This window comes from Ipomoea nil, unplaced genomic scaffold (assembly GCF_001879475.1).
Source record: "Ipomoea nil cultivar Tokyo-kokei standard unplaced genomic scaffold, Asagao_1.1 scaffold2036, whole genome shotgun sequence".
Classification (NCBI taxonomy): domain Eukaryota; kingdom Viridiplantae; phylum Streptophyta; class Magnoliopsida; order Solanales; family Convolvulaceae; genus Ipomoea; species Ipomoea nil.
The window spans coordinates 2,326,426-2,343,967 of NW_017618464.1; the positions used below are offsets into that span (position 1 = coordinate 2,326,426).

The 17,542-nt window shown below is 41.8% G+C and overlaps 1 protein-coding gene across 3 annotated transcripts; it reads left to right on the top strand.

The window, feature by feature from the left end:
- Positions 1–2,679: 2,679 nt before the first annotated feature.
- On the top strand, positions 2,680–7,393 carry LOC109147976 (protein SEH1). 3 transcript variants are annotated; one of them, XM_019295665.1, is made up of 10 exons: positions 2,680–2,881; positions 3,392–3,409; positions 3,503–3,726; positions 4,389–4,500; positions 4,618–4,718; positions 5,525–5,602; positions 6,187–6,342; positions 6,592–6,704; positions 6,796–6,922; positions 7,065–7,393. In XM_019295665.1, the coding sequence occupies exons 3-10, from the start codon at positions 3,568–3,570 to the stop codon at positions 7,194–7,196; spliced, it is 978 nt and encodes a 325-aa protein (XP_019151210.1). In that variant the 5' UTR covers positions 2,680–2,881; positions 3,392–3,409; positions 3,503–3,567; the 3' UTR covers positions 7,197–7,393. The 3 variants fall into 3 exon arrangements, with proteins under 3 accessions (XP_019151210.1, XP_019151211.1, XP_019151209.1); XM_019295666.1 differs by lacking the exon at positions 3,392–3,409 and having other exon boundaries at positions 2,697–2,881; XM_019295664.1 differs by lacking the exon at positions 2,680–2,881 and having other exon boundaries at positions 3,191–3,409.
- The last annotated feature ends 10,149 nt before the right edge of the window (positions 7,394–17,542 follow it).

The window sequence follows — 17,542 nt, forward strand, 5'->3', positions numbered from 1 at the left end:
ATATATATATATATATATATATATATATATATATATATATTTGCATTAATTATTTATAATTATATAATAACTATTTTTTTAAAGTTTAATAATCAATTAGTTAAATAAGTGTTTTATTAAATGCCTAGTTAATAATTTAAGTATTATTATTTGGTCCAATTCATTAGCATTAAGACAAAAGAAATAAAACATTAACATTGTTTTTTGTTTCTTCAATTCGTACAGCAAAGCAGCGGAACCACTTCGTCAAAATGATGCGCAAATCTTGACTTTGAGCGATGTCTGTGGAGGATCTCGTCCTACAAGGCTGAAATAGGAAATGAATGGTAGAAAATAATTAAAGAGGTGTATGAATATTGAAAAATTCTCTTTTTGAGGACGCCAATTCTTCTTCCTCTAAATTATCCTAATTCTTCTTTCTTTGAAGTTGTTATCAATATCTCTGCAGCTAAATTTCTTTAGCTTGGTTTAGTAAATTGATAACAACTACTTCAAAGAAAGAAAAATTAAAGATAATTTAGAGGAAGAATCGGCGTTCTCAACAAAAAAAATTTCCACTATTTATACACCTCTCAAATCATTTTCCACCATCCATTTCCTATTTCAGCGCCATAAAACGAGATCTTCCACAGACGCCGCTCAAGGTCGAGATTTGCGTAGCATTTTGACAAAATGCTTCCGCTGCTTTGTCGCACGTTCTAAAGAAAATTAGTCACGCAAAACCATTGATGCAAGAAGAATATATATATACACACACATACACGTGAGGAAAATAACACATTAAATAAAGATGAATTGTAAAATGAGTTGATGTTGATGAGTGATAAGGGGCCATTACAAAGCAACATACTAATCTATTTATATATGAAGAGAAGGAGATAATTGCGCCATTAGCATGCATCGTGGGAGAGGAATGCGGCGAAGACATGCAACGTGGAAGCTAGGTGGTGGATGACTCAGTCTTCTTTGCTGTTGTGCCGCACATTCTATACGAATTGAAGAAACAAAAAGCAATGTTAATGTTTTATTTCATTTTTCTTAATGCTATGAATTGGACCAAACAATAATACTTTAAATTATTAACTAGGCATTTAATAACGCTTATTTAACTAATTGATTATTAAACTTTAAAAAGAAATAGTTATTATATAATTTATAAATAATTAATGTAAAATTATTATAAAGATGTACATAAAATAAGAGTGTAAAATATGTCTATCAAATTTCCGCGCACTAGAACGTTTGCTTGTCCCCAAACAAAAATATTATTTGCGAAATAAATTAAAATGAAATTCTCAAAACACATAACACATCACGAACAACAATGCGAAGCATCTTGCAATTAATAAGTTAACACACATGTTCAGAAATGGAGAGAACTAAAAAAGTAAGCCATCACAGGAATATCACTCATCACTCAAGAGTAAGTGATCCCCCTCAAACTTATTCTTCACAAACTCACGTAGGTTACAAAAATAAAATCTCTGCTCCACTAGTTATTCAGCTAGGTCAATGCATTCTTTTTTTTAGACATAAAAGGCTTATAATGTAGTTCAAAATAAAGAATGGAATGACCACAAAGCTCAAAGTGGGTTAACAAAGGAAAATAAATCATAGAACAAACCAGTTATTTGGCTAGTGAAGCTCAAAATCAAATAATGGTCTTAATCACACTTGAATCATGCATGGTCAAATTAGCTTTCACAGAGAATCAATGCAAATTCTAGAGAAACAAAATTATGGAAAAAATCACACAATAAAAAAAAAATAAGACCGAAGTGTCAGTCAATGTCTCAAAACACTCACATGTTTATTGCTTACTTAATCTAGCCACTACATATCAAACAAGAAATGCTAACAAACTAATCACAACTTGCCAGACTATTTATTCAATCATGTTATGAATTTCGAGAAATGAAAGTTTTTTTTTTATATAAAAATAATAATACTTATTTTGCAGAATATACTAGTAAAAATATTTTTGAAATTTTTTCCATGAACAAATAATAAACCCAAATTCCTTCCTCCACACTTATTATCAACATTGTCCCCAATGTTGAATAAAATGCATAGAAGAAGAAAAAAATAAATAAGAATAGTGAATAAAAGAAAAAGAATGGAACAAATGCCTCCCAAACAGCGCCTTTGTTTATTGTCGTTGACTCGACTTATGGTTTTAGTATTTCTTTAAGTTTTCATCATCTCTTCGAGTACCTTTGATGATTACGATTATTCTAATAAACAGTCCCTTACTGCAAATTACCACTCAAAAATAATTTATTATTTTTTTCTTTTTTATTCTCAATAGACGCAATTTCATCAAATTTAACAAGTTTCAAAAAATCAATAAAAATTGTAAAATTATCATCACTAGAAGATTTTATGGTATCATAATTACTAAAATTCACAAATTTACCATTAAACTCCATACTAAGCATGCACTATGAATATCAATTTAAGTTTTTGTAGTTTTTAAGAATGACCTTCCATACTATAATAATATACTAGGGCCAAAGAAATGTTTTGGATAAAAAAATAGAATTAACTATTTGAGTTATATATAGACATGCTCAAATGAAAACATGGTAAGTGATGATTGGTCTTACCCGTCAATCAGGATTTATCAATTATTGAGAGTTTTAGTTAGAAAAAATATGAAGTCAATTTTATAGTTAGTGAAACTTGAAAGTTCAAAACCCTAAAATGTAATTCTAAACACACCTCCTCCATCTCCCGCCCTCCCCTGCAATTCTGCGACTCCTGCGAGCAGCCGACGAGGACAGCGACAGCCGCCGACAAGGACTCCGCTTCCCCTGCGACAGCCGACCAGGACTTCGCCTCCCTTGCTACAGCCGACGAGGACTCACTTCCAGAATTCTGGGTAGGTCTTTCTTAGCAGTTAGCACCTGTTATTTATCAGATGGGAGATGAAATATTCATGTTCTTGATGTGATTCTGCAGTTAGCACCTGTGTCTTGGCCGTGCCATTTTGGCTGCCTTATGCAGCCTTTGGCACGGCTGTGTCCAGGCCGTGTCGCGACGGACAGTCAGTGACACGGCCATCGAGCTTGAAACTTCAATTTATATTATTAATTGTAGCATGGAATTAAATAGGTCCAACTCTAGCTCAACTCGAGCTTGAAAGTTCAAGCAATCTGACTCAAACTAAGGTGATATTCATTTTGGTTGTAAGATTTTAGGAGTAATAGATTGCTAGCAACTTCAATTTCTGCAGCTAGTTTCATCTATGCTGTGTTTGGACTGAAAAATATTAAATGTATTTATCTTGGTGTAATATTATTTTTTCATTTTATTCTGCCTTTAGCATTATGTTAACTGTAACACTGATCTTTCCTTGTGGTTCTTTCAATGCTTCAACTCTGCCATACAGTACCAGCAGGCATTTATGGTAATTTCCTCCCACTTTATGCATTTATTTTTTGAAAATGATTTTCATCTTTGGATTATGCATTCTGACTTTGATATGCTGAATCTGAAACAGCAAAGGTGAAGTCTGGAACTTCACTATCCAATGCATATATATTGAGAAAGAGAGAGGGAGAAGGGATGGATAAGGCTCTAGTGACGCTGGAAAAAGGCACGACATGCTCGGCATGGAATTACAGCGGGCAGAGATTAGCATCTGGTTCGACTGATGGAACTGTGGCTATCTACGATTCTAACGATCCAGATTCCTCAGTTTTTACTTGCTCTTCGAAATTTAGGGTTCGTAAATTTTCCTCCTTGTTTCTTGCCTCAAATCAAAATTTGCCCTTTACCTTCCTTTATTTGCTTAGTTTGTTGGAGTCTATCATTTCATTTTGAGATGAATGCAGTGTGGTTAAAATTAATAAATCCTTAGCTGTTACTAATTATCGAGAAATTCCAATTGCACCAAAGTGGTTCTAGTAATGTACGTCAGAATTAGGGTAGAGAAATTCAGTTGGATATGTCAAATGGGTATTGATTTAATAAAAAGTCTTGGTTGTGTTTCTTATTCGAACCTTTTGTTGTGGGTTTTGCAATTCCTTTTTACACGGATGGCTCCATGGAGATGGAATGAATGTATTTTGCAGTTCTGTGACTAGTAGCATTATTATTATTATTATTTTTTGAAGCTAACTTTGAGGATCAATTGTAACAAAAGCGTAAAGTAACTTATTTTAGATTTTCCAGAGGTAGACGTTGATAAAAAATTGCTGTTTAGTTTTTATATATGACCTTTTAAGGTACTTGACTGCTTGTTTTCATTAGTTCATGTTCATTTTGGTTTTCAGACTAACTGCTATTCATTTGAGCAAGAAAATTCTATGAATTTTTTAATTAAAATTTTTATTTTGGTAATTGAAATTTCTATTTGTAATTTCTTCTGTCATTTAATGTTAAAGGTCCATGAGACTGGTCTGATCAAGATTGTCTGGGTTCCACCAGAGTATGGAGATGGAATTGCATGTGTTTGTGATGACGGAACTTTGTCATTGTGGGAGGAGGTGTCAGAAGGTAAGCCAGCAGTTTTATGTGATTGCATTACCTGGAAAAGTTATGTCTGCCTTTGCTACCTTTCTTCTGGCTGGGACTTCAGTGTGTCATATAGTTAATTCATTTATCATTTTCTAGATTTGGAGACAGTTCAATGGAAATCGTGCAAATCCTTTGATAGAAACTCAAGTCGTGTTTTGGATATTCAATTTGGAGCCTCTCCCACTAGCCTGAAATTGGTAAGTTGGTTTTGTTTGCTTAGGGTTTCTATCTTTTCATTTGTGGGTCATAGTAATAGTTAGAATTGTCAAAGGAGGACTAGGAGGTAAAGAAAAGAGAAGCCTATGCCTTGCTCAAATTTTTTACTTCAGTGTAATCTTACTGGATGGTTGCAGCTGAAGCACCATTTTTTATAAGCCTATGCCTCACTCAAAGACTGTAATATACTGTGAATTTGGTTACCTTGGTTTATGCTCCATCTACATATTGCTAAATAAAGTTTTATCTGATATTGATTTTTGGGATAACTAGAAAATAAGCACCATTTTTAAAGATATAGGATGGATGCAAAATGGACTACTAGCTTCTTACCTTACATAGAACATGTGGCATAGGATGTGTATGTATTGAATGTTTCACCAAAGTTATCCATTTGATGGAGTTGTACAAATATGTCTGGAAGCAAAGAAGGGGAGCATCTAGAAATTGGGATGTTGCCTGATACAATCTTCCTAAATTAAACCTCAATTTTCAGCTTGTTGTACACGAGCTAGTTCTTCAAGTATTTGCATTGAGGGACATACTGAAAACCCTTGGATGATGCTCTTTGCTGCTATCTCTTATGAAAGAACAGGATTGGCATTGGCCTCATCAATACTTTATTGGGAACTGTTTTATAAGAGCACAAAAAATACTTTTATCTGTATTGTTTGCGCATGTAATCTGGTATACATTCTGCCTACGGCTGTTGAGTGTAGAAGTTCTTAGTTTAAATATTACTATATGTTGCTATCTTTACGATGCCGTTGCTTTGCTTCATATGCAGGTTGTTGCATATTCTGACGGCCAAGCAAAAATATTTGAGCTTCAAGATCCTTTAAACTTGAACAATTGGCAACTTCAGGTTTGCTATTGTGTTCTATTTTACTTTATTTTTTAGCTGATTGGGCAATTGAATGTGCTTGTACAGTCTGGCATTAAGCAATAACCTACATTTTTATTTTCAATTGATTATTGTTTGCCAGAAGTAGACCTTGCTTGCTTTACATTTTTCTCATATATTAACAAAATTTTTGGCACTTCATCACTTTTTAATTAAGAGGACCTAAATACTGACTCGTGCTTTTGTATTTTAAAATATTGAAACAATGGCTCTTCAACTTCTCTTGCTTAAATGTGAAATGTCCAATTAGCTTACTTAGAGTGGGGATAAGCTAATTAATCCAGCTTTCTCACATGTCACTTGAATTCCTTGCATAATTCACTCTGAACTTCCCTCCAAGTGGGGGATTGTTATCCTAGTTGATGCCTGCTGACATTAGTGATATGTTTTTCGTTTATTTCATGTGGTAATTTTCTACTTGATTCCTGTTATTCTAACTATTATATCTGGTCAGATATGCCACTTTTTCCATGTATCATATATTGGTAAAACTACAGAAATGTTATACTCTTTATAATTTAAATATTCTAAGATTTGTTTTGCAGGCTGAATTTCAGAATGTCATTGATTCTATATCTAAATTTGGGAAATGTTTATGCCTGTCTGCATCAATTGCTTGGAACCCATCAAAGGGTGAAACACAGCAGTCAAGCTTTGTCTTGGGTTTTAATTCTGATATCCCACAGTTGAATTCCTCTAAGGTATGTGAACCTTTACATGCTTAGTTTATGCCAGATAAACTTCCTGATGCTGTTTGGACTACTACTGCTATTTGGCTATATTTTTATGCAATTCTTTCATCTATGGTTATATCTCATGTTCCGACATCATGATTACTATTCTATTTTTTTCTGAATTATGTTGTATAACTTGTATTATTCCCTTTTAGTGAAATGTTCTAATCCATTGATTGATCTTATTCTGCAAACATTTTTTTCTCTTTTTGTCAGGTTTGGGAATTTGATCAGGATCATCAGAGATGGCTTCCAGTTGCAGAATTAGCTCTACCAGCAGATAAGGGTGATCAGGTTTTTGCAATTTCATGGGCTCCGAACATTGGAAGGTAGCAAACACTGTTAGGATATGATGGAAGTTATCTCCCTATTAGACGTTTGGTTCACTATATGTAAACTCACTGTACTACTATTGTGTAGGCCATATGAGGTAATAGCTGTGTCTACTTACAAAGGGATTGCGATATGGCATGTTGGATCAGAACCCGAGCCTGATGGAAGGCTTACGGTTGAGAAGGTTGCACTGCTTTCTCCCCATGATAACGAGGTATCAATATATTAAAGCCCTCTCATTAAGTTCCTTTTTCAATATCCATCACAATAGACGAATTATACATTTATAATGTGACTACTTGGTAACATGAAGTCGCGACTAAACCCAACATGTAACTTTGGATGTAATTTTCAAGGTATGGCAGTTGGAATGGGACATGAGCGGAATGACCCTGGCTTCTACAGGGAGCGATGGCCTTGTCCGATTGTGGCAGTCCAACATAGATGGCATTTGGCGTGAACAGGCAATATTTGAACCCACAAATTAGTCTGTATCACATCTCATCACCGGATGTGATTATGATAGTACTATTTCTTTTGAGTGACGAAGGAAACACGCAGTCAATACCTGAGAGTCTGATAGTGCTATTTTGTGATATGGTTCTTAACTTCAACTCATAGACTTCAATTTTTAAGTGATGTTACTATACATTTATTCATTCTAGTATTGTTAACTAAACTGCAATAACATAGTATCCTTAGAGCATGCATAATAGAGAAGAATATGGGGTTAATGTCAGATTAAATATTTTGGATGGGGTTATTTACAAGTGTGGGGTGGGGTTATTTCAAGAAATAATTGTCTTGTAAGGGTTGAGATATTTCTCTTCCCAAGGGAAGAGAAATATCAGAGAAGCATGGGCTGCTAGGGGTGAGCATCGGTCAATTACAGTTAATAACCGACAGATAATCGAATAACCGATGGCATTTTATAAATCTCCATAACCGATTGAAACTGACCGAACATACACTTTTAAATTGAAACTGATTATATCGGTTTCGGTCGATTATTCGGTTAACCGAATAACCGAGCATCCACAAGTATTATTACAAGTAATATTATAATATATTAGTTCGGTAAATCAGCATATATAAAGTAACGAAATAAACTTTATTGTAAATATGTATATATATATATAGTGTAAGGTTCCCATGCGGTTGTGCGGTTGATTAATGTGCGTGCGATTTGTACTCAATGTCCGTGAGTATTGTGCTTAATGTGCCTGAGATTTGTACTTAATGTGCGTGGGTGTGTAATGAGATTTGTACTTAATGTGCGTGGGTGTGTAATGTTAATGTGCGGGAGTTTTGAACTTAAGGTGTGTGAGTTTTGTGCCTAAGATGCGTGAGTTGTGTGCTTAATGTGCGTGACTGCGTGAGTTGTGTGCTTAATGTGCGTGACTGCGTGAATGTGTTCTTCATCCACTGTTGTGAAAATTATGCGCATCCACTGTTGCATTTTCTTATTGTTTTTTTTGTTTCGAAGTGGTGGAGGAATGGATTTTGTCTTGTTTTTAACATAAAATCAGAACAGCCATATGTACGTTTACATATATCTACCCATTCACACACAATCAGAAAAGCTTCACCCACTTTCTCTTTCTGTTCTGCTTCCTTCTGAGCTCGTAATTCTGAACTCAAGTCACGCACATTAAGCACAAACTTCACGCACATTAAGCACAATACTCAGGCACATTAAGTACATAACTTACGCACATTAACATTACACATTCACGCACATTAAGTACAAATCTCAAACACATTAAGCACGCGACTCACGCACATTAATCTACCGCACAACTGTACGGGAAGTCACAAATGCACCTGATCCCTTCCCTATATATATATATATATATATATATATATATATATATATATATATATATATATATATATATATATATATATATATATATATATATATATATAGGGTGGGTTCTAGTGAGGTTTATGTCTAAGGTGAGGTCTGAGGATAAAATCCCACCATCAGATGAGAGGATCTAACAGTCCAAAGATGATGGCTGGATGGAAATCAAACGCCCCGAACACGGCTTAATAACTTAATGTGTAATTAAGTTGGGGGTAAAAAAGTAAATAGATTGTTAATTGTGCAAGACTTGGATGGAAAACCCCTTTGTTTACGGGTCTTAACGCGTAGGGTTGTAACGTGCTAATAGGAAGGAGGTCTGTTGGATTTGCACATTGGAGACGCTTGGAGCAGACGAAACGGCAGCAACAAAGACCAACTCCTACTGGCGACTTCAACACCGAGACCAATGGCGGACGGAACACCAAGGCGGAGCAACCGGCGTGCGTCGATCGAAGCAACGAGCAGACTGCGTAAGTGTTTTTTTTTTTTTTTTTTTTTTTTTTTTTTTTTTTTTTTTTTTTTTAATAATCACTCAGATTTTTTATGAGCGATTGAGTGCAAAATGCAATTGCATGTATGTGTTAGTTCATTAGGGGTTAAAAAACTGGAAAATGGTGGGTTGGATTTGGGAGAAAAAAAACAGAGTGGTTGAAGTTGATTACGGTAGCGATTCTGCTGGAATCGGAAAAACCGGCAAGCCTGGGGAGAAGTTAACATAGGTAGGGGGGTATTAGTGGGCTGTTTCCGGGGAGAACCTTTTAACGCCGTGTTTTAAGATGGGTATTCTGTATGTGTGTTAATTTTTTTTTTTTTTGTTTTTTTTGGGAAAGATTAGAAAGACAGGAAAAAATATGGCTGTGTTTAGTTACCCGTTGGTGAAGAAGCACGGTGTTGATATGCTATCATGCACAAATGAAACTGGCATATTTTTTGTTTGGTGTGCATAATAATCTAGTTGTTTTGAAACTATGATGGAAGGGGTGTATAAAACTTACGATGGGTGTTCTGATTGTGTGTATTGGTTTTTTTTTTTTTAATTTTATGTTTAGTAATGATTAGCAACAGTGGAAAAATCATGACTGTTTAGTTACCCGTTGATGAAGAAGCACGGAGATGATATGCTATAATGCACAAATGAAAATTCCATGTTTTATGTTTGGTATGCATAGTTTTCTGCCTGTTTTTGAAACTGTGATGGTAGGGGTGTATAAAACTTAAGCATTGTACAGATTAAATAATGAGAGGAATGGATAATGTTGTAGTAATATTTTGTCTGATTCTGTGACTGTGTGCATATGTGCAGTGTAGACAATAATAAGAATGGATAATGTTGTGTAGAAAAAGAAATTAAAAACACATTGCATGAATACATGATTGGCTGCAAATTTAGGAAAAAGTGAATTGGGGGACCACAAAGGAGCAGATGGGGAAAGAAACAATTAGGGTATAGGGCAATAAAAGATTGACCAAAATTTGTCTTTAACAAAGTGTCTTCACTTAGAAAGCAATTAAAAAAAAAAAGAATAAATGGGACCCCCTGCCTGCACCATAAAAAGCAATTAAAAAGGGTAATAAATGGGACCCCTTAACTGCAACCTAATCTAAATAAAGTATGAAATGTGGCATGTGGCATTTTGTTGCATACTGAGCTATGCCATTTGTGTTTGTTCCTTGTTGGTGAATATGTGTGCAGGGAAGAAGGCAAAAATATCAAAGGTGCAGCCAAGTGTTGTGAGTGATCCCAACCTTGATGAAGACTTCGTAAGCCCACCAAAAGGAGACCGGCAACCGCAAAGACCGATTGCAAATGAGTGCTCAGAATACGAACTACTACCTGAAGAGGAGGCACGGTTTCCAAAATTCGAAACCCGGGCTATGGCAAAACACCTCGTTGAACCCATGAAAAAATTTGGATCGCTGCAAAGGAATGCAGTTAGGGAACTGGGTTTTGGGGATTTGTTGAAACTGAAGGTCGAAGACACGCCTCTGCGAATGGGGCATTGGTTGATGAAGAACTTTGACGGGAGTTCAAAAACGTTAAATTTAGGAAAGGGCCGGTTGCTAAAGACAAGAGAAGAGGATGTGGAGGCAGTCCTTGGATTTCCACGAGGACCCCGGCAGATTAAAAAGAGGGGCCGGAATGCAAAATGTGCCGAGCTCGATGCATGGAGAGCACAATACGAAAAGGGGGACCACACAATAACCCCTTACATGATAGGGTTGTTGTTAAAGGAGCATAACGATGGTGGAATTTGGTTCAAGAAGCACTTCACAGTCCTAGTGGCAAGCATCCTAATTTGCATTCAACAAAATGGATATGCAAATCAATCAATAATGCACGAGCTCAAGGATGTGAGCAAGATAAGGGAACTGAATTGGTACAAGTATTTGATTGACGAGCTAGTTGAATGTCACAACAAATGGGTGACAAAGCAGCACAAAAAATTTACTGGACCATTGCTATTTATAACGGTAAGCTCAGCATTCTGTGTGTAATTATTTTTAGTTTTGGCGTAAGGTTAAATGGTAATATGTGTATTGCGTTTATGATTATAATAATAACAACTGTTGTCATGAGAAATGAAAATGCAGATGTTGTACGTGGATAAAGTTGTGAACCCATGCCGATATGTCGAGCGAAACAGACCATCATTCATAGGCTGGATTTCAAAGCTGTTAAACGAGCGTGAGTTTGCGGAGATTAAGAAGGGGGGTTTGGTTTAGGAGTGATTGAGACAAACGGAGAAGAAGACGAGCAATTGAACGAGCACAACACGGTCGAAAACCAAGAAGATGAAGACGAAGATGCAGTAAAGGTAAAAACTTATAAGGTTAATTTAATAAGAAACTTTAATTGGTTAAAAACAAGCAAGTTGATTCGGTTAGTACTTACAATCTGGAACACGAAATGGCAGGCCATGGAGGTACGGTTTACAGATGATGCAAACCAAGTTATAAATAAAGTGCAAGAACTCAGTAAACTTGCGGATGAAGCTGGAAAGTACACACTGAGTCATACGACCTTCGAGAAATTAGTGGAGGCGGGAAAGTTGCTGTTAAGAGTAGGACAACGATATGTGGCAGCGAGAGCAAAATGCAATCACAATCAAGCACACCCCGAAACACAAGGTGCCGAAGAGCCAGTGAGCAGTGCATCAAAAAGTAACGATGAGGAGGGGGGCGAAGCAGATTTAGGCGACAAGGAGACAGAAGTACAAAATGAGATAAACATGCATATGGGAAACAACAAGGCAGCAGATGAAATGCCATCATTCAGTCTAGGCTTAACCCAGGAGATGCACAATCTACCGGTGGTGAGCGAACCAAATCAAGACCCCGTGATTGAAGATGATGCTCTAAGTAAAAAAAGGAATGTGATACTGTTAATTACTACGTAAGCAATAATTAAACACACTCGAGACCAATTAAAGCAAGTAAATATCTTTATTGATCGTGGTGAAGGCCCCAAGTACAATCTACTTGGTTGCTCTGAGTACCGACTGACTGCGGTCGAGATTCTCTAACAACAACCTATCGATCGTCCAAAAGTCCCTCACACTGTAGCTACTGTGGGTATTTATAGCCGCTGCGTCGGAGACACAAATCCGGTCGTTCGGCATGTTCTCCATGTAGCCACCACGTGTCATCCTCCCGGGTGCCCTGTCTGTCGTCGCAAGGAACCGCCACGTGTCCTTTGTCAGCTCTCTCGCCAAAGGGCTACCGCTCGGTGGTCGACACTGCCACTCGGGCAACTCCCGGTCGGACCCCGACCGAGTTCTTCACAAGAAGCCCGACCTGTTACCTGCAAAGACAAGAAAAAGAGGACGAAGGCATACCGGTCGAGGTAAAGCTATGTCGGTCGGGATATTCCCTACCAAGAGCCCCCCCAGCCCGAGCCTTTTTGACCGTCCGGGAAAAAACGGGACGGGATGAAGAAGCCCAACCGTCAGCCATTAAACCGACTAGCCAACTGTCATTCCTTCCCTCGCCACGTGTCGGCCACTGCCGGCCTCTGCGACTGCAACAGTCGCCTCGGAATCAGCGCGGGTCATGTCACGCAAGTGGACTCGTTTCCCGCCTAAATGTCCTCCTATAAATAGGCCTTTGAGGCCCTCATTTGAACTTTCTCCAATCTATTGCTTCGATCGGTATCCTCAGAGAATCCCGAGCAGAGCATTTCAGCAAGGCAACCAAGCAACAGATTTCAAGACTCTTCACAAAGCACCTCCAATCGGTAAGTTCTCAGCCCCCTCTCTTACTTTGCATTTACATTCATACGTAGAACTGGTAGGTCGCAACTAACTGTCCCGGACGTCTCGAGTCCTTTACTAACCCGACCGACCTTTAGGTAGATCGAAATGACGAACTCTGACAGCCAAAACGCCTCGATCGCGGACTACGACGAGGAAGTCGAACACCTCACTGATGAAGAAGTGGACATCATGTCCTACTCTCCCGAAGTCGTCCATCGACCAGTACAAGCCCTCGAGCGGGCCCCCGAACAAAGAGAAACATCAAGCTCAACGAGGACATCGGGGTCGAGTTCCAGCGGGTCGGGGAGCGACGAAACGTCCACGAGCGGACGAAACTCCCCGGCTGAAGATGCCAGGGGAACGCCTACGAGGGTAATAGGGGATTACCCTCAGGCCGAGCCCCAAGAGGGCAACCCGGCAAACGACGGGGAGGCAATCGAGGAAAACTCGGCTGGACCGGCAGCGCTAGACGGGGACGGGTTCGAGTTCCTCAATAGCGAGAGCGTCACAACCCAGATGAGCTTGCTGATAAAGGGAGAGGCAAGCAAGATTGCCGCAATATTAGCCGGCCGGGTCGAGTTCGACACCAGCAGGCAGCTCGGAAACATCATCGAGCGGCACCGGGAGAAGTGGCTCGGGATGCATTACGACTCCCTGATGGCCCCGATCACTTTCCCCTTCTCAAGCCTTCTTACCGCATTCCTGGGTTACTACCAGGTCGTACCCGGTCAGATCTGCCCGAACGCGCATCGAATGATCGCATGCTTTCCCCAAATTTGCAACCGGCACAACTTGGCCTACACCATGGAGCTATTTAATTTTGTCTACCAGGTGAAGGTGCTGGCAGCAGCGTATGGGGGCGGATTCTTGATGACCCAATCCCGAGCAGATATGTGCTCGATCGAGAGATTGCCCGGGAATAACCGGGGGTGGAAGAACCGGATCTTCTCGGTAAAGTACGATCCGTGGATCCTCCCGGTCGAAAGGGTCTGGAGTCAACACTTTCGAAGGCAAGTCATCCCGACCGAGACCCAGGCCCTTAAGGACGCCGTTACTAAGATCTCGGGCGAAATTTACGAGTACCGAATCTTCAAGTCGGCCGAGTGCTACGAAGCGGCCCAGCTGCCCGATCCGGTATATGATCTGACCGAGAAATATAAACCCGAGCCGGCGGGTGTAACAATTGCAAGGATGCCCGCTCGGGGCAAGAGGAAGGGTAAAGGTTCGAGGCTAACCATTTTCCCCGACCCTTAACATCCCGATTGCTCTTTATTTTCCCGACCTAACTGCTTATTTTTCCATTTTGCAGAGATGGCCGAATTCGGAGATGACGATGCTCCTCTTCCCCCGCCCACTAAAATCTCACTTGGCAAGAAGAAGCCAAAAACCAGACCAACTGGGCAGAAGGAAATCCCGGTGGCCCGACCCCTCGGGACCTCGACCATCACGACGGCCGAAGGCTTTGTGGTCGAGCCGAGCGACGTATTGGTCACCCGGGTAGAGGTTGCCCGGGGAAAGGAGAAATTGCCCGAGGTGGGCGGTATCAAGCGCCGCAGGGAGCAGCGTAGCCCGAGCCCCTCAACCGGGGGAAGCAAGGACGAGTCGTCCATACTGGCCCGTATCGGCAACGCCGGGCCAGTCAGAGAAGATCTGGGGAAGATGACCCCAACTCAAGTGGCCGAAAGGATCGGCCACGACCTGGCCGAGGTAAGCACCTTGTTCTCTTAAATTTTTATGCAAGTGCCTCTGATCGGGCTGACTGTGGACACCTTTTACATTGCAGATCTCCCGAGCGGCTCAACTTCTGCAAGGTCGGGCCATGCTGTCCGAGGAGGCCGACCGCCACAAGAAGACGGCTGCTCGACGCCTTCAGGAGGTCAAGGACATCCAGGCCGAGCTGGAGAAGGTCCAGAAGGACCTGAAGAAGAGTGAGGAAGATCGGGTCCTGGCGGAGAAGGTCGCCCAACGGGCGATCGGGGAAAATACGGAGCTGAAAGCCCGATTGGAGAATCCGGACGAGCTGGCCCAGTCAGCTTTCAAGGACGACAAGACGGGCTCGGCCTTCCTCACGGCCGCTCGACGGACTAAGATCGGGGAGGACCTGATCCTATCATTTGGTCGGTGGGCCTTCAAAGCCGGCCAAAGGAAAATGCTCGAGAGGGCTCAAAAGCGACTAGGGCAAGCTCTTGAGGGAGACGACCTCCAGCTCGTTCTGTCTGCACTCCCTCCCGACCTGGCTGACCCCGGTCCTTCCCCCTTCGCCCCAAAGGACAAGGCGGCCGACCCGACTGCGTCGACGGCAGCCACCCCGAGCGAGGCAGGCGCTTCTAAGAAGGGCGAGGCGAAGGAAGTGAAGAAATAGAATTAATGCTTCCTTGTTTTGTAATGATCTTAATCAGGAGCCCGGTCCCGAATTTGTACCGGGCGCCATCCTTTTAATCAACGAAGTTGACTTTTTGTCCAACTTGTGTCATTTTTCGCACTTTTATTTTTAGTTAGTCATGCGTGTGCCGACCCTAAATGCTCGACCTTGTGGCCTTTTGGCCCGGTCATGCACTAGTCGACCGGTTCGACACCCGACCTTGTGGCCTTAAGGCCCGGTCGTGCGTCCATAGCTTTGACATCAAACTGTCCTGCCCGATCAGGTTTACCCGATCTATTGGCCTTGTCGAAATTTTGAAAATGGGTAAGCCTCCACGGTCGGTTTTTCCCGAGCGACGGGCCTATAGATACTTCCTTCATCCCAGCCCCCACACTATTGTACCTTCGAGGCACGAGTGGGTGCGATAGTGAAAGAAGTTGGACGGATCGGGGAATTGTGCTGAGAGCTCCTAGCTTTCCCGATCAATGGCGTGACCCACATGTCCGCCGAAGAGGAGCGCATTTGACCGGTCGATAGACTCGCCCGGTTGATGTAACTTGACGATGGATTGATCTGCGCGCAATGAAGGTAAAGGAAATAACCGACCGGGCCGCCGTATGCAAACGGTCGAGCAATCACCGATCGTATATACATTAAACCTTCCCGCTCGTAGGCGGTTAAATAAATATTTACAACAATAAATTTAATCACAAATGACGACCGGGACTAACTCGCAGGTCGAGCCCCCAATTCGTCCAAAATTACAAAAAATAGGCTAGTGCCTAAACATAACGAGGTGCTCGGAATTCCAAGTCCCCCCGATTTCCCGACCGGTTGTTGTCTCCAGTCGATATGTCCCCGGCCGTACGATAGCGCTGATGATGTACGGCCCTTCCCAATTTTGAGCTAGCTTCCCTCCTTCCAAAGGTTGACTGGCCTCCCTTCGTCATAGAACGTAATCTCCCACCTGAAAATAACGAGGGTTGACCCGGACGTCCTTTGAACTCTTGACTCGCTTCTGATACTCGGCCATACGCCGAGCGGCTAGCTCTCTCTTCTCTTCGACCCCATCGAGATCCACGACCATCGCATGTTCGTTCTCCTCCTCGTTATAAGTTCTCTCTCGATCGGTCGGGATCCAAGCCTCGATCGGGAGTCGGGCTTCTGCTCCATAAACCAGGGCGAAAGGGGTCTCCAAAGTAGCCTCCCTCGGGGTCGTCCGATAAGTCCATAATACATGTGGCAACTCATCGACCCAACTACGACCGGCCGAGTGTAGCTTCTTTTTCAGACCTTCCAAAATCGTCCGGTTAGCATTCTCTACTTGTCCATTTCCCTGCAGGTAAGCCACCGACGACCGGACGTGGGTCGTCCCGATCGTGGCCAAGAAGTTTTGGAAGTACTGGCTTACGAATTGACGGCCATTGTCGCTGATGAGATGCACAGGCACGCCAAAGCGGGAAATTACATTGCGCCAAAGGAACCGAGCACACTGCTGAGATGTGATCGTGGCTAACGGCTCAGCTTCAATCCACTTAGAGAAGTAATCGATGGCGACAATCACGAACTTTCTCCGACCGGAGAGCTGTGGGAAGGGGCCCAAGATGTCTACCCCCCACCTAGCAAAGGGAATTGCAGTCGTGACCGGCTGATAGAAGGTTGCCGGTCGTCCAGGCATCCGGGCGAACAGTTGGCACGTCTCACATTCCCGAGCTAGCTTCTCACAGTCTAGCTGGAGGGACGGCCAATAATACCCGATCAGCATGATACAACGGGCTAGTGAACGGCCTCCTTGGTGTGAAGAACAAATACCCGAATGCAATTCCTTCATGACCAGATCGGCCTCAAATGTGGTCAAGCAACGCATAAGAGGGCCTCCGTACGATCGCCTGTAGAGACGACCGTCCAAGACTTGGAACCTCGGGGCTCTAAGCTTGGCCTTCCGAGCACGTTGAGGGTCGTCCGGAAGCCAACCGTGCTCGAGGAACTCCTTTAGATCGGTGATCCAATTGTCTTCTACCGGTCGGATTGGATTGACCGGCAAGCGATGGATGCTGTGTCTTGGGATCACCAGAATCCGAGCTATCTTTGACATGTGTTCCGGGGCGTCTTGAGCCAACTTAGACAAGATGTCCGCGTCGGCATTATCCAATCGGGGTATATGCCGGACGGTATACCCCCGGAACTGAGCAAGCTTCTCCATGGCTAGGTCTCGGTATAGCTGTAGACGCTCTCCATTGACTTCATAATCTCCGAGAACCTGCCCGACCACGAGCGCAGAATCTGTTTGAGCTCGAATGTATTCAGCCCCCAGGTCCCGAGCGCACTGTAAGCCATTGATGAAAGCTT

Coding starts and splice junctions, on each gene's coding strand:
- LOC109147976 (XM_019295664.1), top strand. CDS start 3,370: ATGCTTCAACTCTGCCATACAGTACCAGCAGGCATTTATG. Junction 5,603..6,186: donor TGAACAATTGGCAACTTCAG/GTTTGCTATTGT, acceptor TTTGTTTTGCAG/GCTGAATTTCAGAATGTCAT. Junction 6,343..6,591: donor CACAGTTGAATTCCTCTAAG/GTATGTGAACCT, acceptor TCTTTTTGTCAG/GTTTGGGAATTTGATCAGGA.